This window comes from Felis catus, chromosome F1 (assembly GCF_018350175.1).
Source record: "Felis catus isolate Fca126 chromosome F1, F.catus_Fca126_mat1.0, whole genome shotgun sequence".
NCBI lineage: Eukaryota > Metazoa > Chordata > Mammalia > Carnivora > Felidae > Felis > Felis catus.
In genome coordinates this window covers 31204380-31228816 of record NC_058384.1, presented here as the reverse complement: position 1 = coordinate 31228816, position 24437 = coordinate 31204380, and the positions used below count along the sequence as shown (strand labels likewise).

The 24437-nt window shown below is 38.7% G+C and overlaps 2 protein-coding genes across 11 annotated transcripts in view; one reads left to right on the top strand and one right to left on the bottom strand.

The window, feature by feature from the left end:
• INTS7 (integrator complex subunit 7) overlaps positions 1-22873 on the bottom strand; it is a 93124-nt gene extending 70251 nt beyond the window's left edge. The window contains exons 1-4 of one of the 2 annotated variants that reach the window (XM_011290973.4): positions 22648-22873; positions 10584-10713; positions 9620-9766; positions 2369-2506 (exon numbers count right to left, since the gene is read on the bottom strand). In XM_011290973.4, coding sequence (XP_011289275.1) covers positions 2369-2506; positions 9620-9766; positions 10584-10713; positions 22648-22741 — 509 coding nt within the window. In that variant the 5' untranslated portion in view covers positions 22742-22873. Of the gene's footprint in view, positions 1-2368; positions 2507-5348; positions 5473-9619; positions 9767-10583; positions 10714-22647 lie in introns of those variants that run through there. The other variant, XM_045048396.1, reaches the window with a different exon arrangement.
• Positions 22874-23033: 160 nt separating this feature from the next.
• Positions 23034-24437, top strand: part of DTL (denticleless E3 ubiquitin protein ligase homolog) — a 48780-nt gene continuing 47376 nt past the window's right edge. For 5 of the 9 annotated variants that reach the window (XM_006942786.4, XM_006942785.5, XM_045048398.1 and 2 more), the window contains exon 1: positions 23034-23244. In XM_006942786.4, coding sequence (XP_006942848.2) covers positions 23193-23244 — 52 coding nt within the window. In that variant the 5' untranslated portion in view covers positions 23034-23192. The other 4 variants (XM_011290974.4, XR_002739125.2, XM_019821837.3 and 1 more) reach the window with 3 other exon arrangements.

The window sequence follows — 24437 nt, the reverse complement described above, 5'->3', positions numbered from 1 at the left end:
GTGACTAGCTCTTTAAATATACAAAATCCTAACCTTTTTTAGAACAAGTGAGATGTAATTATGATACTAGACAGGGGGAGAACAGTGTTAAATAAATTCTTAAGGTCTTATTTGTCCAGTTGCTCTAATCCATTTAAGATCCAAAATTGATAGAGATACTAAGACAAAAACCCATCAGTACTGGTTGAGATATCTGATCTCAGGCCAGGTCTGTCATCATTTCAGAAGAAGAGGTAAACGCTAATCTCAAAAAGATACAGTTCATCATACAATTTTACACTCTGATACATTTTGATAAGCCCTTCAGCCTTCCCTACTGTGCTATTTTGGTATTTTTAAACATCACAAATTATATCATATTGAAACCTTTTACATTAAAAACTGCTTCTACATAAACTGTCAATTTAAATGTTTACTGGTCATCAATTCTATAAACAAAGAATCATGTTTCTATGTTATTTGGTCTTAATCTTTTCTAAAACAGATTAGAAATTCCACAGCTGGTAAAATTGGCTTCTGATTATAACATAAGAGAAAATCTGAAGTAAAGATGATTCTCATTAAATCAAATATAATCGCTAAATTACAAATCTATCATCTAAACTTAGAAACTAAATTTAGAAAACTATTTTGGAGGGGCACCTGGGTGGCTCAGTGGGTTAAGCGTCTGACTTCGGTTCAGATCATGATCTCTCGGCTTGTGAGTTTGAGCCCCACGTCGGGCTCTGTGCTGACAGCTCAGAGCCTAGAGCCTGTTTCAGATTCTGTGTCTCCCTCTCTCTCTGTCCCTCCCCTGCTCATGCTCTGTCTCTCTCTGTCTCAAAAATAAACAAACATTAGAAATTAAAAAAAAAAAGAAAAAACTATTTTGGAGCTACAGAAAGTAGCAAATTTACTCAGTACTGACACTTTGTCAGTGGTAATCAGATAACCATTCACTAGATATAATTCTTATCCAATAAAAATAATTTTTAAAAAGTTCTCTCAATAGTAATTACTCTCAATAAGAAAAAAAACATTAGTTTCCAAAAGCACAAATAAGAATTGTATTTACTCAGATATCTCTCTTCCTCAATTACTGCCACACCTACTAATTTTGAGCAGTACATTAAAAATTACATGCTTTCTATTCTCCATTCTCCTTTTCCAATGAATAATCCTATGATTCTGAAGGTTTGATAGGAGCAGCTGAAGAAATGAATACTCATATCGCTAAAATCTGAATAAAGAAAATTGGTGATTATTTCAAGTTTTATCCAAATTTAGCAGAGATTCTTAATAGGAAATGCTATTTTTTAATTTCAAAAATAACATCATTCATCTGATTATAAAGTCCAAACCTGCTCCTGACAGTATATACAGAAATTTATAAAAAGCAAAATTAAAATAAGATACCAATTTATCACCCAGAGACAATATTTGATCTATGTATCCTTTGTCTTTTTCCATTCCATCAATACAAACACACGTTTCTTTAAAAATAGATTCTACACTATCCCATAAGCTATGGTGTACCCTGTTTTCAAATACATTTCTAAAATATATTTGTTAAGAACTGATATAACACTTCATTGTATGATCATATTTATCTACATACATTGGTTAGAAGTTAGGTTGCTACTAATCTTTTTTGTTTTTATAACATTGCAACTAGCATCCTTGCAAATAATTATCAGTACACTTTGCTGATTCCTTGGGATAAGTTCTCAGAAGTGGACTTTATAGGTCCACTTAAGGGAAAAAAGGATGGACATGTTTAAGGCAAAATGCATACTACCAAAATGTCCTCCAGAGCAATGCTACTTTTGATTATCAGTCAGTAAAGGGGATAATATATTTTTTTAGAGAGAGTAATTTAACAAGTCAAACAGTAACATAATCATGGTCAACACTGCATCCAAAAAAAAAAAAAAAAAAAAACTGTCCTACAAGATAATAGTGTAGGATATGACATCCCAAATAGGTTAAACCTGGTTTCAGCTCGAGTTACTAAAACTATCCACAGCTCTAATGCCAAACAGCCAACCTTGAAGAGACAACAGGAAAGTAGCAATTGAGCATCAGAACCGTGTATGTTTGGGGAGGGTGCCTCGGTGGACAGAACTTCTGTTCCTCAATGAAGCCCTCCCTAACTACTCCAATCTGTGCTGATCTGTCCTTCTGGAAATTCTCATTTATCACAGTTAATGTCAACATATGTACTTTTCTATTACATGTACTGAGGTTCTGTTTCCCCAACATGATGTAAACTCTCTTGGAAAATACGCCTCGCCATTTATATTTTCCTCTTAGTGTTTATGTACAGTGATGAGTTATTCCTTCAAAACCTCTTCTAGGGAAGCCAAATTATTAAAAGGCTGATGCTTACTTTGACTGTGCAGAAAAGTTTGCAGCAGCAAAAACGGCAGCTTCAACTTCTACGTTATCATGTGAATCCAGACTCTGCCGGATACTGTGATGAGCATTCTTCCTCTCAGGAATTATTGATGCCAGACTTCCCAACATCCTACAGAGAAAAAGAAACCCAAGAATAACAGAAATACCTTAAGCTAAAAATCAAGAGAGGAAGAAGCAAGGCAAAGCTAGATATCAAAATTAAAATTTGTAGGTAAATCCTTAAACCTCAGGTTAATAAAGCATCAATTTTAGGAACCAAGCAGTGACTCAAATTCTAAACACTTTTCCATACTCCCAATATGTCAGAAAAATTAACATGGCTTATCTAACATAAGCAAAATTTAAAATTATCATCCTGAAGTACATTCCAGGTACCAAGTGGAGCCCAGAAACTTCTGAATTATTAAAGCATCAAAATACCAATTTTCCAATGTTCTACAAGTAAGTCCATTTTAGCAGAGCAACATTTTTGCTATTAAGCAGATCCACAATGTAAAAAAAGTAAGATTTCCAATTTTTTTTTCCACATCAGCAAATACTGATAGCATGATCTTCAAATCTGTCTTCAACACCAAGAGAAAAGAGGTAGAGGATATTCCCTGGGGCTCATATCGGAGTCTGAGAGGGTGAGGAAGGTAGAGTCTGGAAAAACACAGGCTACTTTATAATAAACTGCCAATTTAGGAAAGGGAAAAAAAAAATCTATTGTTTGTAACATAAACTACAGAAGGTAGAGCTTGAAAGATGTTTTCAGCAGAAAGGCGTGGATTTTAGAGGGCTGTAAAACACTGCAATGAACAAAACAGAGTTCTTACAGGGACAACCTTTGTCTAAGTCAATGTCCTAAGTACCTTCCAACTTGACACACCATCACTATCTCATGGAGGTTTGACTGGACGGAAGTGTTAGAGTTTATACAAAACAAAATACTAAAACGGACTAAATATGTGATTTGTATTCAATTTGAAAATTAAGTTTTGAAATTACATAGGTATTTTTCAAAAGAAATAAATGGCTTGTGATATATTTTATACAAGAGAAAATGAGATTAGGCTAATATTGACACATTTGGATTAACAGTTTGTTGCTATTTAAATATAAAAGGGCAAAACAAGCATAATCCCAGTGGTCACTACTTTCTGAAGATATTTCTGGTAGTATTATAAATAACTTGTAGCACTACATTTCAAACGTTATAAATACCTTCCAGCTTCTTCTCCTTCCATTTGCTTTGATAAGTCTAGATTTTTTAAAAATATTTTTGAGAGAGAGTGAGAGCAAAAGTGAGAGAGAGAGAGAAAACCAACAAGCCCTGCGCTGTCAGAGCAGAACCTGACCCGGGGCTCAAACTCACGAACCGTGAGATCATGCCCTGAGCCAAAATCAAGAGTCGGATGTTTATTAACCAACTGAGCCACCCAGGCGCCCCTGTTTTAATTGGTAAGTCTAAAGTAATGGGTAAAAAAAGAAAACATCTTTGAAATATCATCTCTTCCTTGTCCTTTCTCCTTTTTAAGTTTAAATCATTGACTCTAAAAACTCCTTAACGTTTGAGAGACATCACTTTTTGCTTTTCTTCATGAGTTTAATCTTATTAATACATTCTTCTAGAAAGCAGTCTCCTTGAGATCAGAGTTCTCACTTAAATCTATGTTCCTTAAAACACACAACAAACTTTCTACTCAACGGGTACTTAATGTTGATCTATCATTTACCAGCCCCATCTTTTCTTTGTAGACTTTATTTTTCTCAACAGACTCGTTTTTCAGTTTTTCATTGTGCTATTACCAGGCTCTTCAATGAAAAATCATGTTCCTATAAAATGTTAAGATCATTTCTGTATTATATCTTTTTATTTATAAAAAAAAGTACTATAATCAAGCATTTCATGATAGAAGGAATGAATACATAATCACTAATATGCTTCATACATTTCAAAGATAGATTTTTAACAGCCAGTTTCTTTACATTTCTATGGTGACTGAAAACTTTTTTTTTTGGCATGTGTTGCATTTTGCCACATAGGAAATAAGTGAATCCATTAGGGCAGGTATCATTTTTCTCATTTTACAGCAGGGAAAGTGATTTATGAAATGTCAGCACATCAGAATGTGAGTTGGGACCAAAACAGTTCTCCCTATGCATACAGCCAAACTTCTCTTCAGTTGAGCAGGCCACTGTTTCCCAAATGGGGTTTCAAAATGCTGACATCTCTTTTTTTTTTTTTTTTGAATTACAAAAGTACTTAAATTACTTTTCCATTTTAAAAGCAGAATATTTTGAAGACCTCGTGGTATAAACTAAAAGCATATGTACAGTGGTTAGTGGCTATAACATGAGCACACTCACAGCCTACTCACTTGGCTTTACACTGCCAGCATCTGGGGTGGTTTTGACAGTTACCCAGTTTGGAACTTTCTTTATTCTGAGGCATACATTATTTTAGTTACAGACAGAAAACATAAGAAACAATTATGTTGAGACATAACTTAATGAAGAGTATAAAAAATGGTAGTAATTCTGTTCATGGCATTCAGGCCCTAAAAGAAGTTTCTGTCTATTCTTAAATATGATATGTAAAACATGCATCTGACAAAGGACTAGTTTTGAGAATATATCAAGAAATCCTACAACTCTGTAATAAAAAGACAAGTAAAATCTTAAAATCTAAACAATCTAACAAAAGAAAATGGGCAAGTGATTTGAACAACTACTCCCCAAAAAGAGAGAAAAACCGTGAGAAAAAGCTCAACATCATTACCATCAGGGAAATGCAAATCAAAACTGCTACACACCCATGAGAATGGCTAATGTAGAAGATAAGACACACCAAAGGCTGGCAAGAAGGTGAAGTAACCAGAACTCACATACTGTTGGTCAGAATATAAAATGGTTAAAATCGCTTCGGAAAAAGGCTTGGCAGTTTCTTATAAAATTAAATATACACCTACCCTATGGTTCAGCAATTTCACTCCTAAGTATATATTTGTCAGAAAGGGAAGCATGTTCACAACAGGTCTTGGACAAGAAGGTTCACAGCAACTTTACTTATGATAGCTGTAAATTGGAAAGAGCCTAAGAGTTCATCAGTAAGAGAATAAGCTGTTACTGTCACACAATGGAAAAGTACTCAGCAATAAAAACAAACAAATTAATGACATACAAAATGGATTAATATCAAAAAACGAAAAGAAGCCTTACACAAAAGGATACCCACTGTATGAGGCCACTTACATGACATTTGAAAACAGATGAAAACTTATCTAGGTAACAGGAAAAACTCAGACCAGCAGTGGCCTCTGGGTAGGTGGATGAGAGAAGTGAGTAGGATGGGGCATGAAGGAATATTCTGGAGTAAGTTCTATACCTTGATAGTGGTTGGAGTTACTTGAAGCATCTGTCAGTACTCAGTAAATTAACTGACATTAAAGAACCAGATAACCCTGTAAACGAACTGAACTCTAGCTAATGATAACGCATGCTAAAGTATCCAAAGGAAAGTGTACGGTCTGTAATTTACTAGGAAATGCATTAGAAAAAGTTTTTTGCTCTTTTGTTAAAACTTATAGTAAAGTGTTACTGGAAAAGAAAGGAATCTACCTTTTAATATATTTAGTCCCAAGTCAAACATGTGATTTAAATTTTTTTATCGACAAATCATGCTTTTTCTTACATAAGCAGTAAATGATATGGTGTTTGTTACTTGCTGAAGCGCAAAATTAGTTTTCTTTATAATTTCTAAAAGATTGTATTTTTATATTTTTTTAATTTTATTTTTTTTTAATTTACATCCAAATTAGCACATAGTGCAACAATGATTTCAGGAGTAGATTCCTTAATGCCCCTTACCCATTTAGCCCATCCCCCCTCCCACAACCCCTCCAGTAACCTTCTGTTTGTTCTCCATATTTAAGAGTCTCTTATGCTTTGTCCCCCTCCCTGTTTTTATATTATTTTTGCTTCCTTTCCCTTATGTTCATCTGCTTTGTCTCTTAAAGTCCTCATATGAGTGAAGTCATATAATATCTGTCTTTGTCTAATTTTGCTTAGCATAATACCCTCTAGTTCCATCCACGTAGTTGCAAATGGCAAGATTTCATTCTTTTTGATTGCCGAGTAATACTCCAGTGTGTGTGTGTGTGTGTGTGTGTGTGTGTGTGTGTGTGTGTGTACCACCTCTTTATCCATTCATCCATCAATGGACTTTTGGGCTCTTTCCATACTTTGGCTACTGTTGATAGTGCTGCTATAAAGAGTGGGGTGCATATGTCCCTTTGAACAGTACACCTGTATCCCGTGGATAAATGCCTAGTAGTGCAATTGCTGGGTTGTAGGGTAGTTCTATTTTCAATTTTTTGAAGAACCTCCATACTGTTTTCCAGAGTGGCCGCACCAGCTTGCATTCCCACCAACAAGGCAAAAGAGATCCTCTTTCTCCGCATCCTCGCCAACATCTGTTGTTGCCTGAGTTGTTAATTTAGCCATTCTGACAGGTGTAAGGTGGTATCTCATTGTGCTTTTGATTTGTATTTCCCTGATGATGAGTGATGTTAAGCATTTTTTCATGTGTCGGTTGGCCATCTGGACATCTTCTTTGGAAAAGTGTCTATTCGTGTCTTTTGCCCGTTTCTTCACTGGATTGGTTTTTGGATGTTGAGTTTGATAAGTTCTTATAGATTTTGGACACTAACCCTTTATCTGATATGTCATTTGCAAATATAAAAGACTGTATTTTTAAAACTTTATAATGTAATATTAAATAATACACTAAATTAAAAAATACTTTTTTAAGTCATTTCTTATATGATGAAAAAACAATGAAATCATGAAAAAAATTTCTAAGGCTATTCAAAAATGTTCTATTTTTGTGAAAAGTGTTTGATATTCTCGTATTGATACTACAATTTCAGTTTTGAGTTATTATAAAAACACCTTTTTTTTTTTGGTTTGGTATTTACAATTCTGCAAACTTTACAAAACGATCTGATCACCCCTTATTCCCAATCATCAAGCTCTTTATCCTCTTCCTAAAGTGCCTACGCCAAGAATGTTTTCAAAACAGGTCCCTATATTTGGCAAAAACATCTGAGGCCTTATCTATCTGAAGACCTTCTTATTGTACTACATTTTAAATGGCAACTGGATTCCATAACATTCTTAGCTCAAATTTCTTTTAGTACTTTTTGCATCAAGTGTTAATGTTGAAACCTATTACTTCAATCTGAATTTTTTCCCTTTAAAGTGATCTAAATAAGTAAATCCTCTCTTTCTGGAAGCTTTCTAGAAATCTCTGGTTATTCAATGAAGAACTGTGGCAAAGCCCAGTTGCCATGACTTAGAAAGGGCAAGCATGCAAAATGAATGGAATATTCAAATATTAATCTATATTCTTCTCAAAATATTCAAACTAGGTCTAAATTATTTATGAAATCATTCCCCTATTTACATTCTATTTTTTCTCTCTTTTTTCTTTTTTTTTTTGTCTTCTGATCAAAATAAATAAATAAATAATGTATACATGTGGAAAATAACTCAAACATTACAAAACCACTCGGAAGTCTCTTGTAATCCATAGCCCAATGACCCCTGACAAAACTCATCACTGTTAACAGTATATATTCCTTCAGATTTTTTTCTGAGCTTGTATAAACACATACATAAATATTATAGACAAAAATGAGTTAATAAAATGAACATCACTTGACTGTTTTTTTTAACTTAGTATCTCTATGTTAAACACATACTTACTTCATTCTTTAAAAGTTATACAGTGGTCCATAAATTAACTATTCCCATATCGACACATCATTTTTCACCTTTTACAAAAATGATACTATGATCATCTGTATACATATATCCACTAACTTTTAAAAATGATTTATAGCAAACAATTTCTGTAAGTGAATTTGCTGAATCAAAAGGTAAGAATATCTTGGGTCTGGGTAGTCAGTTAAGCATCCATCTAACTCTTGATTCGGCTCAGGTCATGATCTCACGGTTTGTGAGACTGAGCCCCACATGGGGCTCTGTGCTGGCAGCGTGGAGCCTGCTTGGGATTCTCTCTCTACCCCTCCCTCACTTGTGTGTGAGTGTTGACTCTCTCTCTCTCTCTCTCTCTCTCTCTCTCTCAAAAACAAACAAAAAAAAGGTAAGATATCTTTAAATCTTTTATATATGGTTTTTAAAAGATAAAGCCAATTTACTGTCTTTAAAATATCACACTGTGCTCAAAATTTAATCACTCAAAAGGATGAGGAATGACAAAAGCACTTAATCCTGAACAAGAGGGAAGCACTGGCTCCTGACAGAAAAACTTAGGGAAAAAGTGACATCCTAGACTTCCTGGCTAAAAAGAGGATTGTCTGAACAAGGCAAGTCAGAAATGAGCCCTATAATTTAGGAAAGTCAATTTCAAAAGTCTAAACATTACACATACATTCCATAGACGGCAGACCTAAAAAGAAAATATGGTTGAAACTGGATAGAAGGCTTATAGTATAAAATTCTGACAGAATTAAAAAAAAAATTTTTTTTAGATGCCAAGAAAGAAAAGGCTGAACAAACAACAGTAGTTGTATCTGGCATTCTCCAAGGGGTTCAAATACAAATGACTGCATATAAAAATGAGCACGTAACAGGGGCGCCTGGGTGGTTTAGTCGGTTAAGCATCCGACGTCAGCTCAGGTCATGATCTCACAGTTCATGAGTTTGAACCCCATGTCAGGCTCTGTGCTGACAGCTTGGAGCCTGGAGCCTGCTTTGGATTCTGTGTCTCCCTCTCTGTGCTCCTCCTCAGCTTACTCTCTCTCTCTCTTTCTCTCTCTCTCAAAAATAAAACATTAAAAAAATTTTTTTTTTTAAATGAGCACATAACCACAGATGAATACAAAAACTGACTTGAAACAGAACGAAGTCAGGAAGAGCTCAAAATCAGCTGAGGCTGAGCTAGATTCAGATCCAAGTTATCTGATCAGAACACCAACTTAGGAAAAGGAATGTTTCAAACACACAAGTTAGGCAATAATTCACAACCAAACAGTATCATAGATGGTAACTGAAAAGCATGTATAGATTGGGATGGTTACCATATTTCTGCCTGGAGTCTTAATTGAAAAAATAAATTAGTACCATCCAAAATGAAAAAAGTACATATATTGCCTTTCTTGAGTACATAATTACAGCCCAAACAATCTTGTGGATTCATTATAGCAACAGAGTATACCGGAGTGTGATGGCTCTTGCCACAGGATCGTTACTATGAATCACAGAGAAAATTCTCTTCACAAATTCATCCACATTTAGAATCTTCTCCAAATGCTTCTCACTCTGTTGAGTAACTTTAAGGACACACAACCTCAGGAAATTGTTTCTACGAAGAAGCAGAGAAAAGGTAAATGAGACCACCTTAGGAAAGTAATATTTAATTAGGAATCAAAGCAACACATGATTTTAAATGTTAGCAACGGGGCAATGTTTTTCAATCTTATCATTTTTTTGTCTCATCACTAAAAGAGTTGAAGCCTATGCTTTGAATACGAAGCATAAGCAGTTAGCAATGCCTACAGTTCTGAGGCCAGACACCAAGAGGGTAGAGTCAGAAAGAGAAGCTGTAGAGATGAACCTCATCTCTTCAATTGTATTATAACCATGGCCGGGAGCTCAGATGGTCTTCCTCTTCTAGCAAGCTAATTCTACAAATCTCTTCTCCTTCAAGTCTGACTCGGTGTGTATATAAGTACCTGAGTACATGAAAAATGGTGGAAAGAAGTAGGAGGGACTGGTGGGGAGAAAACTAACCAAGCAACCAGCAGGGATTTATCCAGTGCTTCCATGTTTTAGGAACCTCACAGTAACATGCAATCTTGTGTTACAAAATATTAAGTCAGAAACTTCTCAAAACAACGTATGCAAATCAGATACTTCCAAAATATACAACAATACATTAAGATCATCTTAATTTGATTTATCCTGTTCCCCAAGGAAGTACCCTCTGACTTGTGACTTCATTTGTGCTTAAAACACCATTATATTTCACACCAAAAAGTGTTGCAAACTGCCATGTGCATCCACTAAAATGGTCACTGACCACATGGAAGTCCTAAAGTGCAAAAAGAATAAAGACCACAATATTAAACAAAGAAACGTGAACAAATACTTTAGGATGCCGAGGCTTTAAAAAGACTTACCCAACTCTGAAAACATCAGCTAACTTTAGGAATGCGGAATTGATGAGAATAGGGAATGGATACTTCTGAAAGAGCCTGGGAAAGCGAACAACTGCTTCACATTGCTCGCCAAGCTTGCCAGATCTTAGACCTACGAAAAGCACGAAAACAGAAGAATAGCTTACAAATCTGCGGTTACAACAAGGCAAAAATAGCAAATACCAACACAGCATTACACAGTAAAATTACTTATACCATAAAATAACATTCACAACAATTAGGTAAGGTACAATTGTAACATGATCTTTTATAAATAATAGGCCAGATAGTAATTTGGTAAACTGTCACTTTTAGATATAAACTAATGAAGAAGAAACAATTTTTTTTTTAATTTTTTTTCAACATTTATTTATTTTTGGGACAGAGAGAGACAGAGCATGAACGGGGGAGGGGCAGAGAGAGAGGGAGACACAGAATCGGAAGCAGGCTCCAGGCTCCGAGCCATCAGCCCAGAGCCCAACGCGGGGCTCGAACTCACGGACCGCGAGATCGTGACCTGGCTGAAGTCGGACGCTTAACCGACTGCGCCACCCAGGCGCCCCGAAACAATTTTTTTAAAAAAGGTTGAGTAGTTTAAGAATATTTGGGGCCATAAAATAAGTCTCAACAAATTTAAAAGGACTGAAATCATACCTTGTTATGTTCTCTGACCATAATGGAATTAAGTTAGAAATCTCTAAGAGAAAAATATCTAGAAACTTCCCAAATATTTGGAAATTAAAAAACTTATAAATAAGCCATGGGTGAAAGGGAAATTAGAAAACTATCTTGGGGTGCCTGGCTGACTGAGTCGGTTAAGCATCCAACTCTTGATCTTGGCTCATGGTTCATGGGATCGAGCCCCACATTGGGCTCTGCACTGACAGCACGGAGCCTGCTTGGGATTCCCTCTCCCTCTCTCTCTGCCCATCTCCCGCTCATGTGAGCGCCCACAGGCACTCTTCCTCTCTCTCAAAATAAATAAGCAAAAAATAAACAAACTTCACAAAGAAATGTCTTCAACTGAATGAAAAAGAAAGCACAACCTAAGGGAGGCAGCTAATGCAATTCTTCAAGAAACCTAACACTAAATGCTTTATATTAGGGAAGAAGAAAGGTTTCAAAGCAATGATGTAACAAAGGGGCCAAGATAATTCAATGTTGAAAGCATACTTTTTTTAACAAACTATCCTGGGACAACGAAATATCCATATGCAAAAATAAATAAATAAACAAAACCTTGATCCTTAATTTGCACCATGAACAAAAATTAACTCAAAAATGAACCATAGGCCTAAATGTAGGAGCTAAAATTATAAACCATATGAAGAAAATACAGAGACAATCTTTATGAGCTTGGGTTAAGCAAAGACTTCTTAGATAAAACACAAAAAGCATAAACCATAAAATAAAAAAGTATTAAACTCCATCAAAATTAAAAACTTCTGCTCTTTGGGGTGCCTGAGTAGCTCAGTCGGTTAAGCGTCCAACTTTGGCTCAGGTTATGATCATTCGGTTCATGGGTTCAAGTCCCACGCCGGGTTCTAAGCCGACAGCTGGGAACCTGGAGTCTGCTTCAGATTCTGTGTCTCCTTCTCTCTCTCTCTGTCTCTCCCCCACTTGTGTGTACTCGCTGTCCCTCAAAAATAAATACACATTAAAAAAAAAAACTTCTCTTCAAAAGATACTGTTAAGAGAATGAAAAGACAAGCCACATACCAGAAGAAAATATTTAGAGAACACATATCTGATAAAGGACAATGCGGAGGCCACTTTTAGGCAACAGGCTCGACCAAAGGAAACCTGAGTAAGGTAAAAGGGTCCATGGTGACTATGGAGCTGAATGCAAACGGGAAGACCCACCTCAAAATATCCATAAGTCCTAGCTGACCAATGGGCTACTTATGACGAGGCACAAGTACCAAAAAAGGAAAATTCCGTATGTTCCCATGCCTCTTCACTTCCCACCCGCTTAAATCCAGTCCCCCAACTTTGCCTACTCGCTTGTCTCTCCTTTGCTATCCTGCCCCGAAGTTCTCTTGCAGTGTATTCAATAAACTTCTATCTCCTTTGTTCTGCCTTGGGTGAATTCTTACACCACCCACATCTCCAGCCTCTACCCTATAGGGTCACTCCACAGACATCATCCATACTTCTTCTGCCTCAATAAGATGACAACCCGATTTTTATTTATTTAATAATTTTAACGTTTATTTATTTTTGAGAGACAGAGAGACAGAGTGCGAGCGGGGGAGGGGCAGAGAGAGGGGGACACAGAATCTGAGGCACGCTCCAGTCTCCAAGCTGTCAGCACAGAGCCTGACGTGGGGCTCGAACCCACGAACTGTGAGACTGTGATCTGAACTGAAGTCACATGCTTAACTGACTCAGCCACCCAGGTAACCCTAGAAGACAACCTGATTTATTTATTTATTTAGTTATTTTAATTTTTTTTTTTTTTAATTTTACATTTATTGATTTTTGAGAGACAAAGTGAGACAGCATGAGCCGGGGGCGGGGGCCGGGGGGAAGAGAGAGAGAGAGAGAACGAGACACAGAATCTGAAGCAGGCTCTAGGCTCTGAGCAAGTGTTCAGCACAGAGCCCCATGCGGGGCTTGAACCCACGAACCATGAGATCATGACCTGAGCTGAAGTCAAATGCTCAACCGACTGAACCACCCAGGCGCCCCACAACCTGATTGTTTTAAATGGGCAAGATATGAAGAGAAATTTCATTAAAGAACAAATATAAATGGCACACACATGCAAGTTAACAGATGTTCAACACGGCTGGTCATCAGGGAAATGTAAATTAAAAACCACATCAAGATGGCACTACATACCCACTAGAATGGCAAAAAATGTTATGACAGACAATAGCAAGTGCTAATGAGGCTATGGAGCAACTATAACTCTCATATATTGCTGGTGGGAATACAAAACTATACAACTCCTTGGAAAACAGTTTGGTTGTTTTTTATAAAGGTGATCATTTACCTACTGTCCACTCAGCAATCATACTTATAAATATTTACCCAGGTACATTGAGAATATTCGTCTGTACAAATACCTGTATTCAACTGCTCACAGTAGCTTTATTCATAATGGCCCCCAATTGGAAAACCCAAATGTCCATCAACTGGTGAATAAATAAACAAACTGTGGTCTATCCACACAAGGGACTACCACTCAGCAATAAAAAGGAAACAAATACTGCTTCATGCAACAACATGGGTAGATCTCAAAATCACTAGGCTAAGTAAAAGAAGTCAGACCCAAAAAAGACTACAAAACTTTAAGACTGTTTTATATGACATTCAAGGAAAGGCAAAACTTTGGGACAGAGAACAGATCAGTAATTGTCAGGGGCTTGAGAGAGAAAATTGACTGCAAAGGGGTACAAGGAAAGTTTTTGGGGTAAAGGAAATGTTTTATATCTTGTTTTTTTGTTTTTTTTTTTTTAAGTTTATTTTGAGAGAGAGAAAGAGAAAAAGAACAGGGAGAGCTTGAACGGGGGAGGGGAGAGAGAGAGAATCCCAGGCATGCTCCGTGCTGTCCATGCAGGCTGGATGTGGGGCTCGAACTCACTAACCGTGAGACCACAACCTGAGCCGAAATCAAGAGTCAAATGCTCAACCAACTGAGCCACCCAGGCACCCCAGAAACATTCTATGTCTTGACTGTGGTAGTGGTTTCATGACTGCATGCATTTGGTGACTTTAATTATACATAAATTATACCTCAATTAATCTGATTTTTTTAACGTAAAAAAAAAAGCAACCAACAAATTATAAAGTTAATGTTCAATTCCTGAAAAAATATTCATTTAGAATGAGTATCTTAATATGGTATTAATATAATCAGCTTCAAATATTTCTTTCTTTTAGTATTTTAGCATTTACAAAATGCTAATTATATATATCTAAGTCTGGGCAAGAATAGGGGCGCTACAATCTCTCTGTTCAGTAAAGTCTACTCGCTGTTAGAAAATGACAAAGAAAATACTCATCTGAGGACTCTTTACTGGGTGTAACTACGCTTCAATACAAAAGACAATCAGAGTAAATCTGCACAGGCAATTCCTACAACGTATTAATGGTCTGAGTTTTGTAAACGCACTCTTGTTGGTTATTTGGTACTTGGAATATATTTCCTTGTAGGAAAAAAAAAAGCACTGTCAGCACTCATCATATTCCAGAATCCAATAACAACTTATAATAAAAGTTCCCATGGGAAAATTAATTCAAATTTCTAATTGAAATATTTAGAACATATCCCTTCTTTGCCTGCTCCCCCTTTCCTCTGCCCCTCACCTCCATACATAGAAGAACTGCCATTAAAGCTCTAGAACTCTTCTCCCAACGAAACACACCTTGCCAATGGAAATGTTCTAGGTACCTGGCAGTGGCTCATTGTAGGCTTAAAAGCTTTTCTAAAGGCCTGACTTGACAGAGGGTTCCAGAGACACACACACAGGGCAGTAAAGACAAAAGGGAAGGGGAGATAAGGAAGGGCAAGTCTGAGGATGCAGGTGAGAGAACAGAGAAGTAACAGATATGTTTGTGCATGTGTGCTAGGGGAACCTATTGGGATGATGCACAGCCATTGAACTTTTTTCCTCCTCTTCTCTCTGCCAGTAGTTCAGTGACGCAAAAGGGAGTAAAATTCTGTTTGTAATGAATTAAACCTTGGTTGGGATGAAAAACGTAAAGTAGGAGGCAGCCCATGTAGAGGGAGTTTCCTGACAGAATATGATCTGTTTTACATTCCCTTAAAAAGCAAAACCACAGATTACACTGATTTGTTTAAACATGGTGATTTAAAATGTACCAAAGATAATTTTGAATTTGGCCAGAGAAATGTTTTGATTTCTCTAATACTGTCTAATTTTATTTCTTTAAGATAAAATAGACCCTCATTCCTGTAACAGAGCCAACCAAAATAAATAAGTAAAAGAAGAGTAAATTTCTTGCTTATTTTCTGATGTAAGAGCTTTTGGAAAAAGGAAACAAGCTAGGTTGACTCTGTGGGACAGAAGCTAAGGTTCAAGGGAAGAGGAAAATGCATGAAGACCTAGGATTTGGCAACAATCCTAAACTGGGGCTGTGGTACCCATCTTGCTTGCTCTGGGCCAGTTTCAATTTCATAATAAACCAAGCACCTGAAAATAGGCACTCAGCACAATCAGATCATGTAAGAAGGGCTGTTCACTTTATTTCTGTTGCGAGCTACAACCAACCTGAGGAAGAATGCCCCGATCATAAGACCAATGATCGTGAGAATGCCACTATAAAAACAGACATTAAAGTGTAGGGATGTGATTGCTGTTTCTACATCTTTCTTTGTATTCTCCCACCAAAGAAACGGAGCTCTCCTTCTTTTTTATTTTTTACATGTTCATTTTTGACAGAGAGAGAGAGAGAGAGTGTGCACGCACGAGTGGGGAAGGGGCAGACAGAGAGGGAGAGAATATCAAGGAGGCTCCACACTGTCAGCGCAGAGCCCGACAAGGGGCTCGATCTCATGAATCATGAGATCATGACCTGAGCTGAAATCAAGAGTTGGACGCTCAACTAAATGAGCCACCTTTTATCTCCATTTTAAAGATGACACAGGGAAAGACTACTTAAGCAACTTGCCCAAGGAACAAAAGCTAATAAATGGCAGATGCGGGATTCAAGTCCTGGCAATCTGGGTCCAGAGCCTATGGTCCTAAACTATTAAGCTAAAATACATCTCTAGCACGCAACTAGAGAGTAGAAGTTAAGATTTAAAAAGGGATTATTTGATTATGATTTTAGAGTGCTCTAATTCTGAGGGATAACAAATTCTTGGGAACTGAGGAAGAATAACATAAATTATGGTAAACCTGGGGGTTGTTATGTACATGAATCAAGTTTTCAAAACAACACACATTTCCAGGCAGCATGTATCAGTCAGAGTTCTTAGCTTCAAGCCACACAAGCTAACTGGCTGATTAGGCAGAACATGAGTTTATTAAAAACCTAATAAACAGTTTCGAGGCTAAACAGCTAAGAACACCTAATACTGCACTGCCAGACTGATGAGATGAGAAGTCTTGTTGCTGGGAAACTCGGGAGGCAACTATTAGCTCTGCTGTCATCCAGGAACGCTGTAGCCATTGCTGCCGTTACTGTCCACTCACACCGCAGCCACGGTCACTGCCAGGGCACGGAACTGTGAGTGTGCCCTCAAGTACATCTTCGTGCATTGCTAACCTCCTGTATCACAGAGCCCGGAGGAGGTCTCTCTGACTGGCAGAGCTGAGTTCACATCTCACGTTTTGCAAAGTTAACTAGAAAGGTGAGTTTTGGCTTCCACTCTGGTGAGACAGGGCTCTTGGTGTGAGTCATTCCTCAAGCACAGGAGGAGCGATCACAAGATGTTAAGTGACCACCAACATGACTAATACCCACCACAAAGAACACTGCTAATACACCTTACCATCCAAGCACGTTTTAAGAGAGTTTGGTATGTACGTTCGCTTTAGCTGAGGGGTGAGGATGATTTAAAATGGAACCGTAACACATATGTATCTTGAAGTGTATTCATTAAAAATGGGGGTAGGGAAGAAGAAATACCAACATAAGTATGCACCACACATTGTAAGATAACCTAACATCCCACAGCTTAATAAATTGATCATGGCAAGTCTCAGTAAATTATATTTAAAAAGCGGGAACAGAAACAACAGAAATGATAGTCAACTCAACTGATAATGAACAATAAAACATCCTTCACCCAAATTTCATAAATTGTCTATAACTGTGTATGGTGGGATGTATGCAATACTGTACAGCCGGAATAGTGATTCAGAATCATAAACAAATTAGTTTTATTTTATGAATACCAACTTTCAGTAATATTTAACGATGCAGTTTGTAAGTTACAAAATTGTCAAAATAGTAGCTCTTACCCACATATAAAAATGAGTCTATGGATTTCAGTAAGAACTGAAGAAGGGCCTTGGGTTTTTGGAATAGTTCATGACCCATCAAGTAATCACCAATCAGGATTTGAGATGTTAAGACTTTCAATTCCACGTGACCTTCTTACAGGTCCACCTCTTGATACTCTCAGACTAAATATGGTCTGGTGGTACAGATTCTCAAGAGAGAATCTGGTTGACTCAGTGTGGGCCATATGTCCCCTAGTGAATCAGTCAGTTGTGGCATGGAATGGGTCACCTGGTACAGACTTTGTTGCAGAGGCCTCTCTCTTGAGTAGGGGATATGGAGATACTTCCACAGCCTCGTATTTGTTTATCGTAACACCAACTACGTCTGTGCCAAAATGGACAGTGTAATAGCAATCTGTGGTTTTCAGTCTGAGAATTCACAGGTTTGGAATACAGGTGAGGTGATAGCCTCTAAGGGGAAAATAAGGGAGAATAAATAGTCGTCCTGATTTGTATCAGTTTTCTATTTCATAAATTTTTCAAAGAGCACGCCTCAAAATTTCATGCAGCAGTAAGTTCACCAACACCTCAAGTAGCAACTCCATCTCTTGTATTTCCTCTGTTCCCATAGCCCAGCTGCAAGAAAGGGAACCACTCCCTTCCTGGTTGCTCTTTCACCTCATCCTTTCCAAGGCCAACCTTACAGGAATCAGGCTGAGTGATGTCATTTAAAGGACACTCCTTTTCACTCAGGGTGAAGGAGATCTTGCATAGGTTTTCCTAAATCATTAGGACACTTTCTGTCAGTTCAGACTATGCAGAAGTTATATTAATGAGAAAGTTATACTGATCAATGTAAATGAGATATGTCCTTTATAATGCCTGGATTAATGATTATCCATATTCTGAAATGTGGCAGATAAATTTAAGTTACACTTGATTATAACATTTAACTCCATATGTGCTTAGTCTTCACAGCTCAGTCAGCATGGTTATCAGCTAAAAACTCTAAAAAAGGGACATACCACCGAAAGACCTCTACAAAGCAGCTAGAGTGATCACTAAAAATGTAAACCAATCTCATGTCAGTCCTCTGCTTAAAAATTTTCAGTGTCTTCTCAATGCACTTGGCATAAAATCCAAACTTCTTGTCCTGACTAACAAGGCCATATATGATTTAGCCCTGTTTCCTTCTTAAAGCTGTGCTGTTCACTAATATAGCCCCAAGTCTAAGTACAGTGACTAACACAACGTAGGCGATCTGTAAATATTTGCTGAATGAATGAATGGCTATCACCTGATTATTTTTCTGTGTTACTAACTACATCTAGAAGGAATGGACTTGTGTCAGCTTCAAAATGGCATCCACTGGGGTGCCTGGGTGGCTCAGTCGGTTAAGCGGCCAACTTCGGCTCAGGTCATGATCTCGCAGTTTGTGAGTTCGAGCCCCGCGTCAGGCTCTGTGCTGACAGCTCGGAGCCTGGAGCCTGTTTCGGATTCTGTGTCTCCCTCTCTCTGACCCTCCCCCGTTCATGCTCTGTCTCTCTCTGTCTCAAAAATAAATAAACATTTAAAAAATTTTTTAAAAAAATGGCATCCATTTATTCCTAGAGAGATCAGAAACAAATAGCTTAACTGCCATGCTTGCTCAAAAGGCTTAGAACAAAGTACAAGAAATCATAAATGACATCTCCCAAGTGTGTATCTTAGGACACGAGTGCCACAGATATTTCCTTATAATGGAGTTCAAGTGTCACATCTGTACATCTAACTGCCTACACAACATCTCCATTTGGATGACTAAGAGATGTTTCAAATTTAGCAGTCCCAAACTGATTTAACTTTCATCCACTCAGTAAATGGCAATACATACTTCTAGTAGATCAAACCAAACACCTCTAAGTTTCTTCCTGACCACTAATTCTCACATTCTCATCACATTCATTAGCTAATCTTATTGGCTCTACCTTCAGAATATATCCAGAATCTCAGCACTTCACATATCTTCACTGAAATCACCCTGGACCAAACCACTGTTTTCTTCTTCCTGGATTGTGACAATTGCCTCACTAGTTTCCTCACTTCCATCCCTGGCTCTCCCACTTCAATGTACTCTCAACACAGCAGTCAGACTGATCCTTCTCAAAATTAAGTCAGATATGCCACACCTGTGCTGAAAATTCCCTATGGTTTCCCATCTCAGAATTAAAGCCAATCATTTCAATGGCTTGTATTGCCCTACACGAACTGGCTCCTGGCTATCTTTTTATCTTCAATGTCTATCACTCTGCTCCAGAAACAGCATGCAAAACAGGCTCCAACCTCAGGGCCTTTGCACTTGCTGTTCCTCTATTTGACCAGTAAGGCCTGTCCCTCACTATCCGACATAAAATAACAAACCAGGGGCACCTGGGCAGATCAGTTAAGCGTCAGACTTAGACTTAGTTCATGATCTCAGTTTGTGGGTTCAAACTCCACGTTGGGCTCTGTGCTGACAGCTCAGAGCCTGGAGCCTGCATTGGATTCTGTGTCTCCCTCTTTCTCCCTGCCCCTCCCCCACTCACATGCTGTCTCTCTCAAAAGTAAATAAAAGTAAAAAATAAATAAATAAAATAACCAACCCCAATCCCACACCCAGTTTTCTCCAGCCCCCTTCATTAGTTTCACTTTTCTTTACAGTATGTATCACTACCTGTCACAATATATGTTTAACTATATTTGCTTATTGCCTATTTTCTCTGTCCCAAATATAAGCTCTCCAGATGCAGGGGCTTCATTTTGTTTTGTCACTGTTTCCCCAGTACAAAGCCTGATGAAATAAGTTGTGTGTGTGAATGTGAGTGTACATTTTGGGGGGTGCAAGGGAGGGACATGAAGAGGGGCTATGGACTAAGAACCTCCTATTAAAATACTTGAGAAACTATTCCTTGGAATACAATTTGGGGAACTCTGGTCTAGACGTTTGGGAATTAAAACAAAGTCAGAACTTGTAGCCTTCTGACCCTATGACCTTTGGCTCATAAAACAGAAATACTTTAACAGATACAGGATGAAATGACTCAATAGTTAAAATACTAAACTATATTCTAATGAAACTGGCCATTCCTGTAATCTAATTTCATAACAGCTTTAAAAGGGGAGCATGGTGAAGCGAAAAAGAACAAAAGTTTTGTTCTTTTTTTTTTTTAATGTTTATTTATTTTTAAGAGAAAGAGAGATAGAGCACGGGTGGGGGAAGGGCAGAGAGCGAGGGAGACACAGGGTCCGAAGCAGACTCCAGGCTCTGAGCTGGCAGCACAGAGCCCGACGCGGGGCTCAAACTCACCAACTGTGAGATCATGACCTGAGCCAAAGTCGGACCCTCAACCGACTGAGCCACCCAGGCGCCCCCACAAGTTTTGTTCTTACATTGTTCAAATTATCTTTCTGAGCCTGAGACATCTGGGGAATACTCACCTGGGGTACTGCTGGGAGACTTGAACACGATCACTTGCTTAATACCCAGGACTGACTGCCGGTCTATAGTTAAACACTCAATAATCATGCATTTATTTCTTACAGATATGAAATACCGTATGCTATATCAATTTCTAAAAAGCAAAAATTGTGTTATATATTTTTTAACACAATGTCAAATTTTTAGGAATTCTAGATTTCTCAACTTCTTCAGAGCCTGATCCTGATCTTTGTTCTACAATCACTGTCCTACTGTCATGAAATGAGCCCACCTGGACCAGAGTGGTAGAAAATGTCTTTAGAATTGGTAGAGTTATTAGATATCCAGACCTGCAACTTTCACTGGGAAATAGGAAGGAATTTCCAGAATGAAAAGATTATGTGGTGTTTAAAAATCACATTTACTATTATAATTTCATATTTCATAGGGGAAACAGCTCACGGCTTTGGTAAGAGAAAGCAAAGCCCAGCATCATTTTCTTGGCTGATGAGGATGTACTAAAGATAATGTGACTCAACCAAAGGAATAGCTCATTGGAGTGCTGTGACATCTTTATGTTGATCAAAAGAAGTTAAAAGCTTTTTCTGATAAACTCTTATCTAGACCTACCTACTAGAAATGTTTACAGGTTAAAAAACAAAAAAACGAAATCCCAAAAAGTTGACAGAGTGTCCACGTCAGAGAGCTGGGAAATGGCTCAAAGTGGACTTAACGACAGATCCTTCTAAGCTGTAGTCCCAATCCTCGATAAAGTATACATTGGCTCTGGTCAATGAAGAATTAACTGTATACCAGGTGACAAAACGTTTCCTCCATTCAATAAAAATCACTGAAGTACACTGAAAGAAAGGTTTAATACTTTAGTTCTTTACCGTCAAATATTTGCCTTTGCCTCCCACATCCATCTCTAAGAAGGCATATCTCTTTAGCATTTAATAAAGGCTTCCTTTGCATACAATTACATCAATATTTACAACAGTCTTGCCAGCTCAATGGTACTGAACCCACTTTGGAGACAAAATACCTAGGTTAGGTGAACTTAGGTGACCTGTCCATGATAATAAAATTTGTGGCATTGGAATTTCACTCCGTCTAACTCCAAAACTCCTTCGACTACACCAAGCAGCCCTCGCACCTCTCACCCCCTCTCCGACAGGAAAAGAGAACTCGTGGAATTTACAAAAAAAGGGGCGATGCTTTTTGGATTTTTTTAGCCATATTTAACCTGCCTAGTAACCCGTAGGTAACAGAGTTACAGAAATAAAATACAACGCTATAAAGTGGGTGTAAGATTATTATTTAGCACTCCTGGTGAAGACCTTGTCTCAACTGAACGTATTGAAAAACAATTTCACAATTTAAATTTACATTTTTACAAACTGCTTAGAAAATCGGGGAACCGTGCCCTCAAGTGATCAAATCGGACCCATCACTGGAGCTCGCTACTTGTTCAACTGGTGCAAAGCCAAGCCAGCAACGTTGCAATTTCCCTGCAATCTACCAGAGCTGCAAAAGCTCTGGATTCACCAAAAGCATGGGTGCCCGCCCCCGCCCTCTCTCCCTCTCCCAGGAAAACTAGGCGCATGCGCCTGTCCGGCGGCCACCACCGCCTGGTGGCGCCAGTGCCCCCCACACCCGTTTCACCCGCTCAGCCCGCTCTTTCGAATACCTTTGTCTAATTCCATAAGGGCAGAGTTAGCATCCAGCTCCTGTTCGCCATAGCCGGCATCTGCCAGGAAAGACTTAGTTGAGTTTGACGCCATGACCCGAATAGTTACTCGACAAGCCTATTTAAAAAGATTGCAAACTCTGCCCCAGCACCGCCATCTTCTTCCACCACCTCGCGGATTTTTCCTCCGCGCTATGTCAAGCCCTGTTACGCATGCGCCCTGGTCTCCCCGCCGTTCGCCAGCGCCTCTGCGGCCCCCCGCGCAGGCGCTCAGGGAGCTCCAGAACTCTGGGTTCCCGCGGCTCGGAGAAAAGGAGGCGGGGATTGGAAGGGGGAAGTGACTCGGAGGCGCCCGGACGCCGCGGCGAGAGCCAATCAGAGGGCGTGACGTCAGTTTGGCGGGGAGTTTGGTGGCCGGGGCTTACAGTGGCGGGAGTTGGAGGCAATAACTAGTCGTGTTCAGAGGGGCGCAAGCTACGATTTCTGCAGAACCTAGGGGCATTTCCACGGCTTTTCCTGCAGTTGAACCTTTTCCTCTGGCCCAGATGCTTTTCAATTCGGTGCTCCGCCAGCCCCAGTTCGGCGTCCCGAGAAATGGTGAGTAACGGCCCTAACCGCTACTTGTTGCTGGCGGGCTTCACCTCCCCCGAACAACACCGCGGACCAAGGCCGACTCCAACTCTGTTTCCCAGCCCCCGAGTTCTCCCACGGCCAAAGTGAGTTCGTGTTAGTGAGAACTACTGAAGAAAGCTGCACTTTCCTGTCCTTGGGACACTTTTAATCGTAATCGGGAGTTTTTAAATTGTAATACGGGCCGACGGAGGGAGGAAAGTTGAATCGGCTGGCCTTCTTTACGGCTTCTGTCTATATTGCACATTAACTGGACAATGCGTGCATTTGAGTGTGTGTGTGTGCGGTTTAACAGCTTTGTGAGATCTTCAAGACTCATTTACGGATCCGTTTAATTCATTGATTCATTTGTTGTAGAACTTTAGTAAGCCGTACTGTTTGCTGTATACGCTGGTGAATATGATTCGCTATTAAAGAACTCAGTCAAGCAGAGAAGACAGAACATCTGCTTCCAGCATGGTCAAAAAAAATGTTCCCCCTGATTACTGCATGTGCATAAAAATTCGAAATTACACAGTGAAAAATGCCCTTAACCACATCCCCCAGAGATAATCACTGATAGTAGATTAAAGTATATTATTACAAATGTTTTTCGATGCCAAGGTAGTATGTATTGTTATTTACAGAAATGGGATTAAAATGCTTTGTTTGCTTCGTTTTTCACTGTAGCGGTATAACTTGGGGATGTTTCTGTGTTAGTGGTATGTAGAAATCCAACTTACTCGCTACAGTTGTTGGGGTTCCTTAGGTTAAAACATTGGCAATAGGAGTTTTGAGCTCAGGTTTGAGTATCATCAACCTGAAACTTTCTGGTAAGTTTCTGACCAGGGAGTTACTACCCAGACTGAGGTTGGATAGAAATGAAATCCCATTCATTTAAAAAGGGACTAGGTCTTCTTTCCCCCTTGACATCATGTGGAAAACAAAAAGAACCTGAGAAGGGAACTTTTTATATTATTAAGGCAAAGGTCTAGGAAAAGGATATTGAGAAGTAGTAGACTGAGGAATAGTCCCTCAGTTTCTTGCCCCCATTCTGAACTTTGTACCATCCTTACCTACTTCCCCCTTGTATATTTTTCTGATGGTACTCGAAATGCCCCTCTCTGACTCACCTGGGACCTTGCTTAAGTACCTTCTCTGTGCCCTGTGTCCTGAGTGGC